The 18664-nt window shown below is 38.6% G+C and overlaps 1 protein-coding gene across 6 annotated transcripts in view; it reads right to left on the reverse strand.

Annotated features, from left to right (window-relative positions):
* The window catches only part of KCNT2 (potassium sodium-activated channel subfamily T member 2), a 428512-nt gene that overhangs the window by 193840 nt on the left and 216008 nt on the right, over positions 1 to 18664 (reverse strand). For all 6 annotated transcript variants that reach the window (XM_044943221.2, XM_025286125.3, XM_025286126.3 and 3 more), the window contains exon 12: positions 16808 to 16871. In XM_044943221.2, coding sequence (XP_044799156.1) covers positions 16808 to 16871 — 64 coding nt within the window. The remainder of the gene's footprint in view (positions 1 to 16807; positions 16872 to 18664) is intronic.

Genomic DNA, 18664 nt, shown 5'->3' on the forward strand with positions numbered 1-18664 from the left:
AGTTTAGAATTCCATGATTTTATAAATTGGTAGACAGATCATTTTGAAAACAGGTTAACCTCTGGATTGAATAAACAGCAAAATAAAACTGAAAAAACCCTCTAAAGAATATAACTAGGGAATACAATAATTGAATGATAAAGTGCTAAAGTGTTTCACTGTCCCAAATGAATCTGCTTAAAACAAAACAAACTTAAAAAAAAAAAAAAAACTTAAATTGTGAACAGTAGCACAATATGCTACCCAAAATATGCTTTTTTAGCATAAGGATTATTTTGAGCTGATTATTTTGGAGACAAAGCAGACACAGGAGGAGTTCTGAAATCAGAGTACAATTCATCCTTTTGTAAGGGAAATTTATATTCAAAAGGGAAATCTTCATTTGTAAGGATATCTTTCTCTTTGTACCAAGAAGGAAGATTACAAATCACAAGAAACTTGATCAGTAGAGAAGGCACCAGACTTAAATCTGCATAATAAGCTTATTGTACTTTTCTGGATAACTACCCAGAATTAGCCTTCCTTCTACCAAGCCCTTTCTTTTGTTTCTAGCTGAAGAAAATATTTGAGGTGGTGACTTGGGCATTTGGGGGTGCAGGGGTGGGTTTACTCAGTTTTCCTAGGTATCTTCCATGTGGACAAGAGGTACACATGCTATTAAATTTCTGTTTGTTTTGCTTGTGTTAAGCTGTCTTTCATTACAGGTGTTCTCAGTCACAGAAGGTAGAATTTTAGAGGAAAATTATTTTTCTTCCCCTGAAATCCCAAATATTTTATTTCAGCTCTTTTTTCATATTGTCTGAAAGGGTCATACAGGGAAATTACTGTGTGCTCAATGATTATTTGCATTTGATTCTAAGATTTCAAATATTCCAAAATGCATGTAATAATCAGAAAAAAAATACCTTTCACATTTAGGAAGAAGCTAATAGTGTGCTCTCAGATTAATTATTTTTGAGTTACAAAAACTCAGGTCTCTGGAGTTGGATGACCAAGATGACCTTAAAGTTTCCCCCATGCTTGACTTTCTGACAGGTTTCTTCAAAACTGTAGATCCCTGACCTCTCTTTTCTTAGAGCATTTACTTTTGAAAAATTTCAATTATATATTCTTTGTCTGTCCCTTCGAGATGTAAATCTTCTCCCTGGCCTCTCAGCAGTTTTACAACAAAGAAAAGTCTTTCTCAAGGACCTGGGGGCTATCTCTTTGAAATGTGATCATCAAAGGTGAAATTTTCCCCATCTCCAGTCTCTGTGGGCAGAAGGGAGCCTAACTTTCATACAGAACAGTAAGCAAATGATGACCTAATCACACTGACCAAGCTCCCCAACCCAGTACATCAAACTCCTCCAGTCTTTTGATTCAGAGGAGTTGAATTCAATCTCTCCCCCAGGCTTTAGTAGTCTTTCTTGCATGTTCAACTCTGTCGAGTACAATTTTTCTTTGACACTGAGCAGGGTATAAACATAAGTCTGTGAACTACTAACCCTATACTCTTAAGAAGGTTAAATACAATAGCTAACCTGAGCCTTGGTTTATTAATTGACAAATTGAAGCTAGTAAGAACCTCCTTGCAGGATTGTTGTGAGAAATATATCACATGTATGCATAAATATATGTAAGAGGTCTCTAATCTGTAATTTATATTTAGTGATGGCTAATCAACGAGAAAACTAAGAAAACTAACATCATGGCATCTGGTCCCATCACTTCCTGGCAAATAGCGGGGAAACAATGGAAACAGTGGCAGACTTTATTTTGGGGGCTCCAAAATCACTGCAGAGGGTGACTGCAGCCATGAAATTAAAAGACGCTTACTCTTGGAAGAAAAGTTATGGCCAACCTAGACAACATATTAAAAAGCAGAAACATTATTTTGCCAACAAAGGTCCGTCTAGTCAAGGCTATGGTTTTTCCAGTAGTCAGGTATGGATGTAAGAGCTACACTATAAAGAAAGCTGAGCTCTGAAGAATTGATGCTTTTGAGCTGTAGTGTTGGAAAGACTCTTGAGAGTCCCTTGGACTGCAAGGAGGTCCAACCAGTCCATCCTAAAGGAGCTCAGTCCTGGGTGTTCATTGATAGGACTCATGCTGAAGCTGAAACTCCACTACTTTGGCTACCTGATGTGAAGAACTGACTCATTTGAAAAGACCCTGATGCTGGGAAAGATTGAGGGCAGGAGGAGAAGGGGACAACAGAGGATGAGATGGTTGGATGGCATCACTGACTCAATGGACATGGGTTTGGTTAGATTGCGGGAGTTAGTTAGTGATGTACAGGGAGTCCTGGCGAGCTGTCACAAAGAGTTGGACATGACTGAATGACTGAGCTGAACTGAATCAATGAGGGGATTATGATGTAGTTCTTTTTTCCTTTTATTTCTAATAAGTCTAAAAATCAATACTGTCAAAAAAACCCCCAATAAAGCTAAAAGAGCAAAGCAAACATTATAAGTTTTTTCAGACTAAGTAAAAATTCATATGCCTAGTTCAGCTAAGCAAATCAAATTCTTTCACCACAGCAAAGAAAGGCTAAAGCAAAAATGAAACTTAGTCACTCAGTCATGTCCGACTCTGTGATCCCATGGACTGTAGCCCACCAGGCTCCTCTGTCAATGGGATTCTCCAGGCAAGAATTCTGGAGTGGGTTTCCCTTTCCTTCTCCAGGGGATCTTCCCAACCCAGGGATCAAAACCAGGTCACCTGCATTGCGGGCAGACTGAGCCACCACGGAAGCCTTAAAAGAAAGACTACCCAGAAGCTAAATTAATTATGCTTCCCGCATTATAATGACTCAGAGAAAGACTTAGCTTTGAACAGATGTTTAAATTAAGAGCACATCTACTGATAGAGTGAACAAGATATTCAAAATTAAAGTGTCTGAAACTTTTTTTCTCTGTTTCATGAACCAATTTTATATTTAAGACATACATAATTTTTGTTAATAATTTCCTAATCCTTTTGTATTTTTAAATTCCTGAGAGATATCTCAGCATTTAATCAATGATTTTTAAAATATATTTTCTACACCTTACAAATCTATTTTTTTTTTTCAATTGAAAGCTTAAAGGCTTGCATGGTGGCTCAGACTCAACAGTAAAGAATTCACCTGCAATGCAGGAGATACAGGTTTGATCCCTGGGTTAGAAGATCTCCTGGAGGAGGGTATGGCAACCCACTCTAGTATTATTGCCTAGAGAATTCCATGGACAGAGGAGTCTGGAGGGCTACAGTCCATGTGTTCACAAAGGCTGGGACATGGCTGAAACAGACTCAGGGACCAGGAGAACAGATTGGTTGCCAAGGGGAAGAGGGGTGAGGGACAGAGTGAGAGAGCATTGGATTGGGACTTTGGGGTTAGCAGGTATAAACTGCTAAGACAGATGAAGAACAAGGTCCTACTCTATAGCACAGGGAACTATGTTCAAAATCCTGTGACAAATTATAATGGAAAATAATACTAAACAGAATATATATATATGTGTGTGTGTGTGTGTGTGTGTGTGTATGTATGCTGTTTAGATGTTCAATCATGTCCAATTCTTTGCAACTCCACAGACTATAGCCCACCAGGCACCTCTATCCATGGGATTTGCCAGGCAAGAATACTGGAGGGTGTTGCCATTTCCTCCTCCAGGGGATCTTCCTGACCCAGGGATCAAATCTGGGTCACCTGCACTGGCAGGCGGATTCTTTGCCACTGAGTCATTATATATATATATATATATATATATATATATATATAACTGAATCATTTTGCTGTATAACAGTAATTAACACAACATTGTAATTCAAATATACTTCAATAATAAAAAAACCTGAAAACAAATTTTCCCACTTAAACAGAGAAAACTTTCCTCAGTCAGACATTACCCAAAGTTCCTGTTATATTTCTCAGCTTCCACTTAGAAAAACCACTTTTAAAGACTGTAATTGCTGAATCCACTTCCTCTTTGATACTCAAATTTATACTTCTATTGTAATAAAAGAAGGTAAAGGTATGAATCTCTCTTTATGCACTACTTGAGCTGCATCCTACAAATTTTGAAATGTTGCATTTTTAAAGAGGTCAAATTTTTAAAGTTTTTTTCATTTTTTGGCCATGCCACCCAACATGTGGGATCATAGTTTCTGGAGTAGGAATCAAACCACAGTCCTCTGCAGTGGAACTACAAAGTTTTAACAACTGAACCACCAGTGAAGTTCATTGTTGCATTTTTCATCACAATTCTAATTAACATTTTTCTAAATCTCTTTGTTATTCCTATTTTACCCATGGGTTATTTAGAAATGTATCATTTAATTTTCATATGTGTGGGTATTCTCTGCCAATGTTTATTATTGGTTTCTAGTTAAGTTCTGCTATGAAGAGAAGAGATGGCAAGAATACACAGAAGAATTATACAAAAAAGATCTTCATGACCCAGATAATCATGATGGTGTGATCACTCACTTAGGGCCAGACATCCTGGAAAGTGAAGTTAAGTGGGCCTTAGGAAACATCACTAAAAACAAAGCTAGTGGAGATGATGGAATTCCAGTTGAGCTATTACAAATCCTAAAAGATGATGCTGTGAAAGTACTGCACTCAATATGTCAGCAAATTTGGAAAATTCAGCAGTGGCCACAGGACTGGAAAACGTCAGTTTTCATTCCAATTCCAAAGAAAAACAATGGCAAAGAATGCTCAAACTACCGCATAACTGCACTCATCTCACACACTAGCAAAGTAATGCTGAAAATTCTACAAGGCAGGCTTCAACAGTACATGAACTTCCATGATGCTCTAGCAGGATGTAGAAAAGGCAGAGGAACCAGAGGTCAAATTGCCAGCATCATAGAAAAAGTAAGAGAGTTCCAGAAAAACATCTACTTCTGCTTTATTGATTATGCTAAAGCCTTTGACTGTGTGGATCACAACAAATTGTGGAAAATTCTGAAAGGGATGGTAATACCAGACCACCTGACCTGCCTCCTGAGAAATCTGTATGCAGGTCAAGAAGCAACAGTTAATACTGAACATGGAACAATGGACTGGTTCCAAATCAGGAAAGGAGTATGTCAAGTCTGTATATTGTCACCCTGCTTAATTTAACTTATATGCAGAGTACATCATGAGAAATGCTGGGCTGGATAAAGAACAAGGTGGAATCAAGATTGCCAGGAGAAATATCAATAACCTCAGATATGCAGATGACACCACTCTGATGGCAGAAAGCAAAGAAGAACTAAGGAGCCTCTTGATGAAAGTGAAAGAGAAGAGTGAAAAAGTTGGTTTAAAGCTCAACATTCAGAAAACTAAGATTGTGACATCTGGTCCCATCACTTCATGGCAAATAGATGGGGAAACCATGGAAACAGTGAGAGACTTTATTTTCTTGAGCTCCAAAATCACTGCAGTCATGAAATTAAAAGATGCTTACTCCTTGGAAGAAAAGCTATGGCCAACCTAGACAGTATATTAAAAAGCAGAGACATTACTTTGCCAACAAAGGTCCGTCTAGTCAAGGCTATGGTTTTTCCAGTAGTCATGTATGGATGTGAGAGTTGGACAACAGAGAAAGCTGAGCACCGAAGAATTGATGCTTTTGAATTGTGGTATTGGAGAAGACTCTTGAGAGTCCCTTGGACTGCAGGGAGATCCAACCAGTCCATCCTAAAGGAAATCAGTCCTGAATATTCATTGGACGGACTGATGAAGCTGAAACTTCAATCCTTTAGTCACCTGATGCAAAGAACTGACTCATTGGAAAAGACCTGATGCTAGGAAAGACTGAAGGCAGGAGAAGGGGATGACAGAGGATGAGATGGTTGGATGGCATCACTGACTCAATTGGCATGAGTTTGAGTAAACTCTGGAGTTTACTCAAATTTACAGGGAGGCCTGACATGCTGCAGTCCATGGGGTTGCAAGAGTTGGACGTAAGTAAGCAACTGAACTGAATTATTGATCAGAGAACATATTCTGTAATTTTTTTTTAAATCCAATTATCTGTCTTGACATTTCTTTTGTGATCCAGCCTATGATCCATCTCTGAGTGTTCTATATGCACCTGAAAGGAACACATATTCTGCAGTTGAGTGTAATGCAATATATGTTGATTAGATCTGCTTGATTTAAATGAGTTCAAGTTTTTATAAGCTGAATGATTTTCTTTCTATTAGTTCTATTAATTACTGAGAGAGGAATATTGAAATGTGTAACAATAACTGTCCTTTTTTATGCTTCCTTCCACCTCTATTATTTCATACTTGATAAGTTTTGAGATTTCATTTTAAGGTGCATACACACTTAGTAGTGTTGTGTCTTCTTCATTCACTGATTCTCTAATAAATATAAAATATTTCTCTTTACCTCTGTTAAAAGTTCCTGCCCTTTAGGTCTTCTTCATCTGTCTTACATAGCCATTCCAGCTTTTGTATGACTAGCTGTGCACACAGTATATCTTTTTATCCTCCTATTTTTAATATATTAATAATCATACATTTCCATTTTGAGTGTAATTGCTGTGACAATACTTTCTTTGGTATTCCTTTTACTTCTTCAGTATGAAGATCCCTGCCATTCAGTGGTGAGTCTAGTCCATTCATAATTTACAGTTACTAATATGCTTTGGTTTAAATTTACTATAGCACTGTTTTCTATCTGTCTCATTTGATCTTTGTGTTTTTTTTTTTTACCTTTTTGGATTAAGTAAATATTTTTAGTATATCACTTTGTCTTCTACTTTATCCTTAATGCCAAAGAATGCTCAAACTAATGCACAACTGCACTCATCTCACATGCTAGTAAAGTAATGCTCAAAATTCTCCAAGCCAGGCTTCAGCAATATGTGAACCGTGAACTTCCTGATGTTCAAGCTGGTTTTAGAAAAGGCAGAGGAACCAGAGATCAAATGGCCAACATCCGCTGGATCATGGAAAAAGCAAGAGAGTTCCAGAAAAAACATCTATTTCTGCTTTATTGACTATGCCAAAGCCTTTGACTGTGTGGATCACAATAAACTGTGGAAAATTCTTCAAGAGATGGGAATATCAGAACACCTGATCTGCCTCTTGAGAAATTTGTATGCAGGTCAGGAAGCAACAGTTAGAACTGGACATGGAACAACAGACTGGTTCCAAATAGGAAAAGGAGTTTGTCAAGGCTGTATATTGTCACCCTGTTTATTTAACTTATATGCAGAGTACATCATGAGAAATGCTGGACTGGAAGAAACACAAACTGGAATCAAGATTGCCAGGAGAAATATCAATAACCTCAGATATGCAGATGACACCACCCTTATGGCAGAAAGTGAAGAGGAACTCAAAAGCCTCTTGATGAAAGTGAAAGTGGAGAGTGAAAAAGTTGGCTTAAAGCTCAACATTCAGAAAACGAAGATCATGGCATCCGGTCCCACCACTTCATGGGAAATGGATGGGGAAACAGGGGAAACAGTGTCAGACTTTATTTTTCTGGGCTCCAAAATCACTACAGATGGTGACTGCAGCCATGAAATTCAAAGATACTTACTCCTTGGAAGGAAAGTTATGACCAACCTAGATAGCATATTCAAAAGCAGAGACATTACTTTGCCAACAAAGGTTCGTCTAGTCAAGGCTATGGTTTTTCCTGTGGTCATGTATGGATGTGAGAGTTGGACTGTGAAGAAGGCTAAGCGCCGAATAATTGATGCTTTTGAACTGTGGTGTTGGAGAAGACTCTTGAGAGTCCCTTGGACTGCAAGGAGATCCAGCCAGTCCATTCTGAAGGAGATCAGCCCTGGGATTTCTTTGAAAGGAATGATGCTAAAGCTGAAACTCCAGTACTTTGGCCACCTCATGCGAAGAGTTGATTCATTGGAAAAGACTCTGATGCTGGGAGGGATTGGGGGCAAGAGGAGAAGGGGACGACAGAGGATGAGATGGCTGGATGGCATCACTGACTTGATGGACATGAGTCTGAGTGAACTCTGGGAGTTGGTGATGAACAGGGAGGCCTGGCATGCTGCAATTCATGGGGTCACAAAGAGTCAGACACGACTGAGCGACTGATCTGATCTGATCTGATGGTCATTCTAAGTTTTATAATATTAATCTCTATCAAACTCTTCATTCAAATAATATTCAAAGTACAAGAATCTTATGTTAGTATATTTCTACTATTCCTTTCAATCTTTGTCATAGTATTGCCATCCACTTCACTTCTAATTGGAGAAGGAAATGGCAACCCACTCCAGTATTCTTGCCTGGACAATTCCATGGACACAGAGCCTGGCGGGTTATATCCATGGAGTCACAAAGAGTTGGACATGACTGAGTGACTTTATTTTCTTTCTCTCTTTCTTTCCACTTCTGTGTTTGTTACAAGTGATTTGCTTTGATTTTTGCTTTAAAGAATAAATTATATTTAAAAAATTAGTCATTTATATTTACATACATATTTACCATTTTTGTTGTCTTTATTTCTTCATATAAATCTAAGTTCTCAAAAGACATCATTTCTTTTCATTGAAGAACTTAAAAAAATGTAGGTCTGTTGTTTGTAGGTTTTATTTGTATAAAAATATTTTTATTATGCCTTTCCTTTAGTGAGATATTTTTACAGGAAATGAAATAGCATAGACAACTTTTTAAAGCAGTCTTAAACAGTTGTCCAGTTGTCTTCTATCAAAATTGTTTATTCTTCTGTATGTAATGTGTCTTATTTTATAGCTACAGTTCAGTTTACTGTATTGATTTTCAGAAATTTATTACAAGCATCAATCCAGCTTTTAAGATAATTATACTTTAGATTTGTTTGGTGAACATGTGGTTTTATAATTTTTATCACAATTGTAATAATTTCACCCACTTTATCTTTATTTGTTTTCTGCCCAGAAGGGGAAACTTGCTGTCCTAATCTTCAACTACATTGGGATACGCTGATTTCATCTTTTTCTATCAGCAAACCTCCCTTCTCACACTTGAGAGTCTTCTGCTCAGCTGTTATCCTAGGATCTGCTTTGACCATACCATGGGAATTCCCATTCCTCCCTTGAGCTGTCTTTATCCTCACTCACTCCCTGCTGCTGCTGCTGCTGCTAAGTTACTTCAGTCGTGTCCAACTCTGCGCGACCCCATAGATGGCAGCCCACTAGGCTCCTCTGTCCCTGGGATTCTCCAGGCAAGAACACTGGAGTGGGTTGCCATTTCCTTCTCCTATGCATGAAAGTGAAAAGTGAAAGTGAAGTCGCTCAGTCATGCCCAACTCTTAGCAACCGCATGGACTGCAGCCTACCAGGCTCCTCCATCCATGGGATTTTCCAGGCAAGATTCTGGAGTTGGGTGCCATTGCCTTTTCTGCACTCACTCCCTAGTTGGAGTAAAACACAGCTCCCAACAGCTTCCTGACAACTGTGCAATTTTGAAAACCTTTAACATCTATAAATATATTTCTTTCTATCTGAAGTTTTGCCAGGATAGAGAATTCCAACTGGAAACATATTTTCCCCTCAGAATTTTAAAAGCCTTGCCCCATTGTCTTCTGGCTTCTGGTGTTATTGCTAAGTCTGAAGCATTCTGATTCTCCATCCTCGGGCTGAGCGCTTTCTTCTTGACTTCCCTGATGGCTGAGGTGGTAAAGATTCTGCATTCAGTGCAGGAGTTGATCCCTGGGTCAGGAAGATGCTCTGGAGAAAGGAGTGGCTACCCACTCCAGTATTCTTGCCTAGAGAATCTCACGAACAAAGGAGTCTGGCGGGCTACATTCCATGGGGTCCCAAAGAATCAGACACGACTGGGCGACTAAGCACACACACGGGTTGAGTGTTTCCTTCTTGACTCTACCTTTTCTTAATTTCGTTCTCAATTTCTCTGGCAAGCATGTCTTTTTTAGTCATTAATCTGAAATAAGTGGGCCCTCTCAACAATTCCATTCTGAGAAATTTGATTGTTTTAATTCTGTTTTTTTTATATCTTTAATAATAATTTCCCCCACTTTTTTCCAGACCCTGTTCTGAAATTCTTACCATATGGATATTGTTTCTTCCTGAACACTCCTTTAATTTTCTCTTGTTTGACTCTCCTTTTCCATTATTTGGTTTTATTATTCATTTTATTATTCTTCATTCTTTCAATGTCTTTAGATTTATTTTCTGAATATTTTATTTAATTTTTTCATTTGTTACCTACATTTAATTTCCATAAGCTCTTCTTGGTTTACCAGATGTTCTTGCTTTTTTCAATTTGTTTTCTTCTATAGCATACTCTTCTTCTTTTAAACATGTATACTCCTCTCATCTTCTCAACTACTGTATTACTAAAGATGGGATATTGTATATTTTAAAATTGATTTTTTTCTCCCAGAATCCTACGGTGTCATTTGTGTTTTCTCTGAATTTTTCTTTCCTGTATGCTTTTTGCTTGGCTGTTACTTAGTTCCTTCTTTTTCTTGTTAGGAATTTCCTTAAATGTCTAGGGATCACTGTTGTATGAACATATGTAAGAGTGAAGCACTCAGAAGCTCCTTGGGACATGAGTGAACACAGGACCTTATTTTCATGCCATATGTACATACACACACACTTGGAAAGAATGCTTCCTGCCCCATAAGTGTCTACCAACCAGCCTTGCTGCACCAATCAGCCAAGCACCAAGGGGTGCCCCGCTGGATGTTCCTGGATGGGCCCACCCCACCATCTGTACCTCCAAGAGGCCTGAGCTGTTCCCACCATGAGTGGGTAGAGGAAACAGTCTCTTGCATTTCCCATCCCCTAACTGCTTCAGTAACTCACTCAAACCTTCTCTGAAATGATACTGAATCAGAGAATTTCTCCTCTGATGTTTTGTTCCCTGGGGGCATCGTGGGTCATGAGTTTTTGCTGCAGGTTACTTTCCTTCCCTTTATTCCTGGGCAGCCAGAGTGTTTATTTTGGCCAAATTTGCCAACTCCTAGAGTAAATCTCTTGTCCCAGGATGAGGAAAGGGACCAGCAATGAACATGTGAAAGGGTTCAGGGAATCTACTTCTCTTAAAGACTTTTAACCACTGTCCATATATTTAGTCGTATGTATAACCTTACTTGCAGAGGCATCTGATACCTCTATTCCTGTCACTTTAGTCTCCATTGCATAAAGCAGCCTGCTTCTGACTTGTTTCCTCTCCTTTCTCAGCTTAAATGTTACCTTCTTTCTGTCTGTTAAGTCAGCTACCACCCATCCATCTGCTTTGTAGCTTCCACACTTGTATCCGTGTCACCTCATGTACCATCTCTTCTGTCCTGAGTGAAGTCTTTCTTCACAACCTGTCAATATCCTACAGTGTCAGGAGGAAATGGAATGCGATTGTTGAATTGAAAGCTTTCAAATTCAGCTTGGAAAGGGTACACCAAAATTATATGTTTATTTCCTATATTTACTCCCCCTTGTTACATAGCTATAGGAAGAATACAACTATTTTGAAACTAAGTTACCACTTGAGAGTCCCACGCTTCACAGCTAAATAATTACAGAAACATAAGGTAGAATATGTTCAATTCCAGTTCATTTATGCAATACAGAGGTTTGGAGCATCTAATGAGCTGCCCTAATTAAGAAACTATTGCAATAATGCATAAGTGGACCCAGGAGAGTCATGTCTGAATTAAGACAGTAACCGTTGAGAAGGAGGGGAGCAAATGAATTTCAAAACATATATATGTTTTAAAGAGAAATATTTTACAAATTTTGCAATCATTCGTCTGGTCTATGGCCATGAATCAGTTTGCTTTTTTGAGGTTTGGTTGCTAGTCAAGTATGACTCTTTTGTGACCACATGGACTATAGCCTGCCAGGCTCCTTTGTCCATGGGATTTCTCAGACAAGAATACTGCAAAATGACAGTTGCCAAAATGGGTTGCCATTGCCTTTTCCAGGGGGATCTTCTAGACCAGAGATCGAACCTGCATCTACTGCACTGGCAGGTAGATTCTTTATCACTGAGCCACTTGGGAAGACCATTAGTTTGCTCAGGCTGTGGTAAAAAACAACCACAAACTTGGTGGCTTAATGAAAATGTATTGTCTCGACATTCTGAAGGTCAGAGCTCAAAAGCAAGATGTTCGTAAGGCTGGTTCCTCCAGAGAGCTGTGCGGGAAGCCTCTCTCCCAGCTTACAGAAGGCTGTCTTCACATACACATGGCATTCGTTATTCATCTGTCACCACATTTCCTCATTTTTCAAGGACACAGCTCAAATAGGAGTAAGGCCTACTGTAATAAACTCATTATAACTTGATTATATCTATTAAGACTTTATCACCAAGTAAATTCACCACATGAGCAGCAGATGTGTGGTGCAGGAGTGGCCAAGAGAAGATACCCCACCTCCAAGGTCAGGAGCAGTGGCAGAGAGGAGATACCCCAAGTCCAAGGTAAGAGAAACCCAAGTAAGATAGTAGGCACTGAGAGAGGGCATCAGAGGGCAGAGAGACTGAAACCACAATCACAGAAAACTAGCCAATCTGATCACATGGACCATAGCATTGTCTAACTCAATGAAATTAAGCCATGCTGTGTGGGGCCACCCAAGACGGTAGGGTCATGGTGGAGAGGTCTGACAGAACGTGGTCCACTAGAGAAGGGAATGGCAAACCACTTCAGTATTCTTGCCTTGAGAACCCCATGAACAGTATGAAAAGGCAAAAAGATAGGACACTGAAAGATGAACTCCCCAGGTCGGTAGGTGCCCAATATGCTAATGGAGATTAGTAGAGAAATAACTCCAGAGAGAATGAAGGGATGGAGCCAAAGCAAAAACAACACCCAGCTGTGGATGTGACTGCTGATAGAAGCAAGGTCCAATGCTGTAAAGAGCAATATTGCATAGGAACCTGGAATGTTAGGTCCATGAATCAAGGCAAATTGGAAGTGGTCAAACAGGAGATGGCAAGAGTGAACGTCTACATTCCAGGAATCAGCGAACTAAAATGGACTGGAATGGGTGAATTTAACTCAGATGACCATTATATCTACTACTGTGGGCAGGAATCCCTCAGAAGAAATGGAGTAGCCATCATACTCAACAAAAAAGCCCAAAATGCAGTACTTGGATGCAATCTCAACAATGACAGAATGATCTCTGTTCCTTTCCAAGGCAAACCATTCAATATCACAGTAATCCAAGTCTATGCCCCAACTAGTAATGCTGAGGAAGCTGAAGTTGAACGGTTCTATGAAGACATACAAAACCTTTTAGAACTAACACCCAAAAAAGATGTCCTTTTCATTACAGGGAACTGGAATGCAAAAGTAGGAAGTCAAGAAACACCTAGAGTAACAGGCAAATTTGGCCTTGGAATACAGAATGAAGCAGGACAAAGGCTAATAGAGTTTTGCCAAGAAAAAGACTGGTGATAGCAAACACAGTCTTCCAACAACACAAGAGAAGACTCTACACATGGACATCACCAGATGGCCAACAACAAAATCAGATTGATTATATTCTTTGCAGCCAAAGATGGAGAAGCTCTATACATTGAGCAAAACAAGACCAGGAACTGACTGTGGCTCAGATCATGAGCTCCTTATTGCCCAATTCAGCATTAAGTTGAAGAAAGTGGGGAAAACCACTAGACCAATCAGGTATGACCTAAATCAAATCCCTTATGATTTTACAGTGGAAGTGAGAAATAGATTCAAGGGACTAGATCTGATAGACAGAGTGCCTGAAGAACTATGGACAGAGGTTTGTGACACTGTACAGGAGACAGGGATCAAGACCATCTCCAAGAAAAAGACACGCAAAAAAGCAAAGTGGCTGTCTGAGGAGGCCTTACAAATAGCTGAGAAAAGAAGAGAAGCAAAAGGCAAAGGAGAAAAGGAAAAATATAACCATTTTAATGCAGAGTTCCAAAGGATAGCAAGGAGAGATAAGAAGGCCTTCCTCAGCGATCAACGCAAAGAAACAGAAAAAAAAAAAACAATAGAATAGGAAAGACTAGAAGTCTCTTCAAGAAAATTAGAGATACCAAGCTAAGATTCCATGCAAAGATGGGTTCAATAAAGGACAGAAATAGTATGGACCTAACAGAAGCAGAAGATATTAAGAAGGGTTGGCAAGAATACACAGAAGAACTGTACAAAAAAGATTTTCACGATCCAGATAATCAAGATGGTGTGATCCCTCACCTAGAGCCAGACATCCTGGAATGTGAGGTCAAGTAGGCCTTAGAAAGCATCATTACAAACAAAGCTAGTGGAGGTGATGGAATTCCAGTTGAGCTATTTCAAATCCTAAAAGATGATGCTGTGAAAGTGCTGCACTCAATATGCCAGCAAATTTGGAAAACTCAGCAGTGGCCACAGGACTGGAAAAGGTCAGTTTTCATTCCAATCTCAAAGAAAGGCAAAGCCAAAGAATGTTCAAACTACTGAACAATTGCACTCATCTCACACTCTAATAAAGTAATGTTCAAAATTCTCAAGCCAGGCTTCAGCAATATATGAACCATGAATTCCAGATGTTCAAGCTGGATTTAGAAAAGGCAGAGGAACCAGAGATCAAATTGCCAACATCCGATGGATCATCGAAAAAGCAAGAGAGTTCCAGAGAAACATGTATTTCTGCTTTATTGACTATGCCAAAGACTTTGACTGTGTGGATCACAATAAATTGTGGAAAATTCTAAAAAAGATGGGAATACCAGACCACCCGACCTGCCTCTTGAGAAACCTGTATACAGATCAGGAAGCAACAGTTAGAACTGGACATGAAATAATAGGCTGATTTCAAATAGGAAAAGGAGTACATCAAACCTGTATATTGTCAACCTCCATATTTACTTATTGCAGAGTACATCATGAGAAACGCTGGGCTGGATGAAGCACAAGCTGGAATCAAGATTGCCAGGAGAAATATCAATAATTTCAGATATGCATATGACACCACCCTTATGACAGAAAGTGAAGAAGAACTAAAGAGCCTTTTGATGAAAGTGAAAGAGGAGAGTGAAAAGGTTGGATTAAAGCTCAACATTCAGAAAACTAAGATCATGGCATCCAGTCCCATCATGGCAAATAGATAGGGAAACAGTGAAAACATTGGGTAACTTTATGTTGGGGGTCTCCAAAATCACTGCAGATGGTGACTGCAGCCATGGAATTAAAAGACACTTACTCTTGGAAGGACAGTTATTACCAACCTAGACAGCATATTAAAAAGCAGAGACATTACTTTGTCAATAAAGGACTGTCTAGTTAAGGCTATGGTTTGTCCAGTAGTCATGTATGGATGTGAAAGTTGGACTATAAAGAAAGCTGATTGCCAAAGTATTGATGCTTTTGAACTGTGGTGTTGGAGAAGACTCTTGAGAGTCCCTTGGACTGCAAGAAGATCCAACCAGTCCATCCTACGGGAAGATCAGTCCTGGGTGTTCTTTGGAAGGACTGATGTTGAATCTGAAACTCCAATACTTTGGTCACCTGATGCAAAGGGCTGACTCATTTGAAAAGACCTTGATACTGGGAAAGTTTGTGAGCAGGAGGAGAAGGGGACATCAGAGGATGAGATGGTTGGATGGCATCACCCACTCATTGGACATGAGTTTGTGTGGACTCCGGGAGTTGGTGATGGACAGGGAGACCTGGCGTGCTGCGATTCATGGGGTCATAAAGAGTCAGACACGACTGAGCGACTGAACTGAACTGAACTGAAGTTAGTTTAAGGGCCTCCCTGGGTTCTTTAGTGGTAAAGAACACACCTGCCAATGCAGGAGACATAAGAGATGTGGGTTTGTTCCTTGGGTCTGGAAGATCCCCTGGAGGAGGGCATAGCAACCCACTCCAGTATTCTTGCCTGAAGAATCCCATGGAGAGAGGAGCCTGGCGGGCTACCATCCACGGGGCTACAAAGAATCAGACATGATTGAAGTGACTTAGCACACATGCATGCAAGTTAGTTTAAAAAGGAATAAAACGTTTAAGTAAATTAGAGTGAGGACAATGCAAAGCCTACCACATTCAGGATCTGTAGTCCTAAAGTAATGTAACAGATCACACCTATTAGATGGTCCAGAAAAGTGCAAATCATGTCCCTAAAAGACCCATACATGGTTGGTCTTTTCCCCAGTCACTGCAGAAGGCACCACGTTTCTCATCTGTCTGTGTACCACAGATATGACTACAGATGGACTCGCTAGTTTAAAACACAGGAGTTTATAGGACATCCTCAACATAAAGGAGTAAAGCATTTTTTTAAAGTAGTGAAATTAAAATGCATTTACAGAAAAAAGCTATGTTAGTAAATTACAAAGTTTGATTGTTAGTTTATTGAATTTTAGACCATAAATGTATCATGGAGATCATGTAAGCCAGAGATTACCAAACTGGGAGGTGCATCAAAATCACCTGGTGATCTTTTAAAAATACACGGCTTCCCAGTTTCCACCCTACATATCCTGAATAGGATTTTCACAAATGCATACTTTTTTAGAAATGCTCCAACTGATATTTTGCAGACTGCCTGATCCATATGCCTCGCTTTTAAGTTGAGGAAATTGAGATCATTATAACAAAATCACATAGCACAGAATATATTTAATTAAAAATGATCTAGTTATGTTTATATATGACTCATTTCATTTTGATCAACAGAAAATCCAGATTAGTAGTAGAAAGTACTTCAAGAATATTTTTGTTGATATAATCGATGCAGCTATTCTTATTTTTTTGGCAAGATAGATTAGAGATTGAGATTTACTTCAGTAAAATTTTAAGGCCATCCATATTTAATAGTGGTAGACTACAAAAAATAATAAAATCTCATAAGGCAAAAAGAACAATTTACTAAAAGAGATTTTAGAAACTTACAGATGATGTCCTGTCCACTTCACAACGGCTGCTCAGAATAAAACAGGCCTCAGCATCATCCATCCTAAATGCAGACAGAAAAGGAAAATAATCTCACATTGACATATCTATGTGCCATCTGAAAAACAGAATTCCAACGCTCAGTCCAGGGCATACAAAGTACACATAAACTATGAACATTCTTAAGTTAAAGGAAAGTAGGATTTCTTGCAGATCATGATTATAAACAAAATAATTGTTGACTTGGCTGTATAAGACAGCAGTTCATAATGACAGAAGTTAAAAAAAAGTCAAATTTTATTTTCTCTTTTATCATTATATACATATTTTTCATATATATATACTTCTATAAGTTAAGGGAGTTTATAAGCCTTTGTTTTAGATGGGTTACTTTTTGACTGCAATGCATCAACAAAACTAAGAGAGAGGATATGAAGCCACTTAGTATTCATAAGCCAGACTCTACTGCACATTTATATTTCCTAGAGATGAATCATCATCTTGTTCCAAACCCCTTACCCTCACGCTAAAATTCTATATTTCTTGTATGTAATAATAAACCATAAGCATGCTTCAGTGCTTGGTAAGCAATGTTCTAAAAACATAACATGTGTATTTTTAAAATGAGGAACTATTTGCCTTTCTGGTTCATTACAGTAGAAAAAATTTTTTCCTCCAATGTATTTTCTATGGATAAAAATGATAAAAGTCTATGAAATTAGACCAAATCAAACAGTTTTGGACAAGTGTGAAGTTTTCATGATTATTAAGACAATTGTATACCATTTTTTATACATTATCTTCAACAAAGCAACTCAAACTCATGCAACTGACCTTTGGAAATGGTTTGGAGAATTTTACTCCTTGTCTTGCGTGGGAATTGTGCTGAAGAATGTGTTAGTTAACATTAAATCCCAAATTTCTACATGACATAGGATAAGAAATGAACATAAAAATGGTACCATCTTTCTTAACTCAATTTTCTGAGAATTACCAGCCTGCTGCCTCTCACTCATCCACATTCTCCTTTTTCATACCTATGGAGGAATGTTTCTGGTAAATGTGACTGATTTGGCTAAGAAACAATCATTAATATTATTAATACTAAATGGAGTTGTGTTAATCCTGGCTCAGTCATGCAGTCGTATCCAACTCTTTGAGACTCCATGGACTGTAGCCCACCAGGCTCCTCTGTCTATGGGATATTTCCAGGCAAGAATACTGTAATGGGTTGCCGTTTCCTACTTCAGGGGATCTTCCCAACCCAGGGATTGAACACATGACTCCTGTGTCTCCTGCATTCGTAAGTGGATTCTTCACCACTATGCTACCTGAGAAGTGCATTAATCCTCGGTATTATCTAGCTAAGATGCCAATAGCTAATCCTAATAGCTTAGATTAATTGATTAGGTAGTCAAAAGGCTTCATTTATCACAGAAATTCATATTGAACATAAAATGGGCATTACTCATTCTTATCATATGAAGAACTTAACTCATTACAATATATTAAGTATATTTATTATCTATACAGATGAATATAAAGATCCAAATTATATTACTGTTTAAGCAACTATTTCTTTACAGTTCCTGAATAATGAGTATAGATAGCAGATTGTTAGCAAGCACCTAATGCTGTGTTTTACTTGAGGTACTGGGAGACTATGATTTATTCTAGAATTGTCATGTGTATAGTGACAATATGTATGAAGTATGCAATCCACTACAGATGCTGATATATTCTCAAAGAAGCTTAATTTTCCAATTATGTACAATTCATTTTAGCCTGGTAGTTTCTACTGACTTTTTTTGTTTCACAAATTGTTAAATCATTGAAAAAATTCTCAGCTAAATTGAC

Source organism: Bubalus bubalis, chromosome 5 (assembly GCF_019923935.1).
Source record: "Bubalus bubalis isolate 160015118507 breed Murrah chromosome 5, NDDB_SH_1, whole genome shotgun sequence".
Taxonomy (NCBI): domain Eukaryota; kingdom Metazoa; phylum Chordata; class Mammalia; order Artiodactyla; family Bovidae; genus Bubalus; species Bubalus bubalis.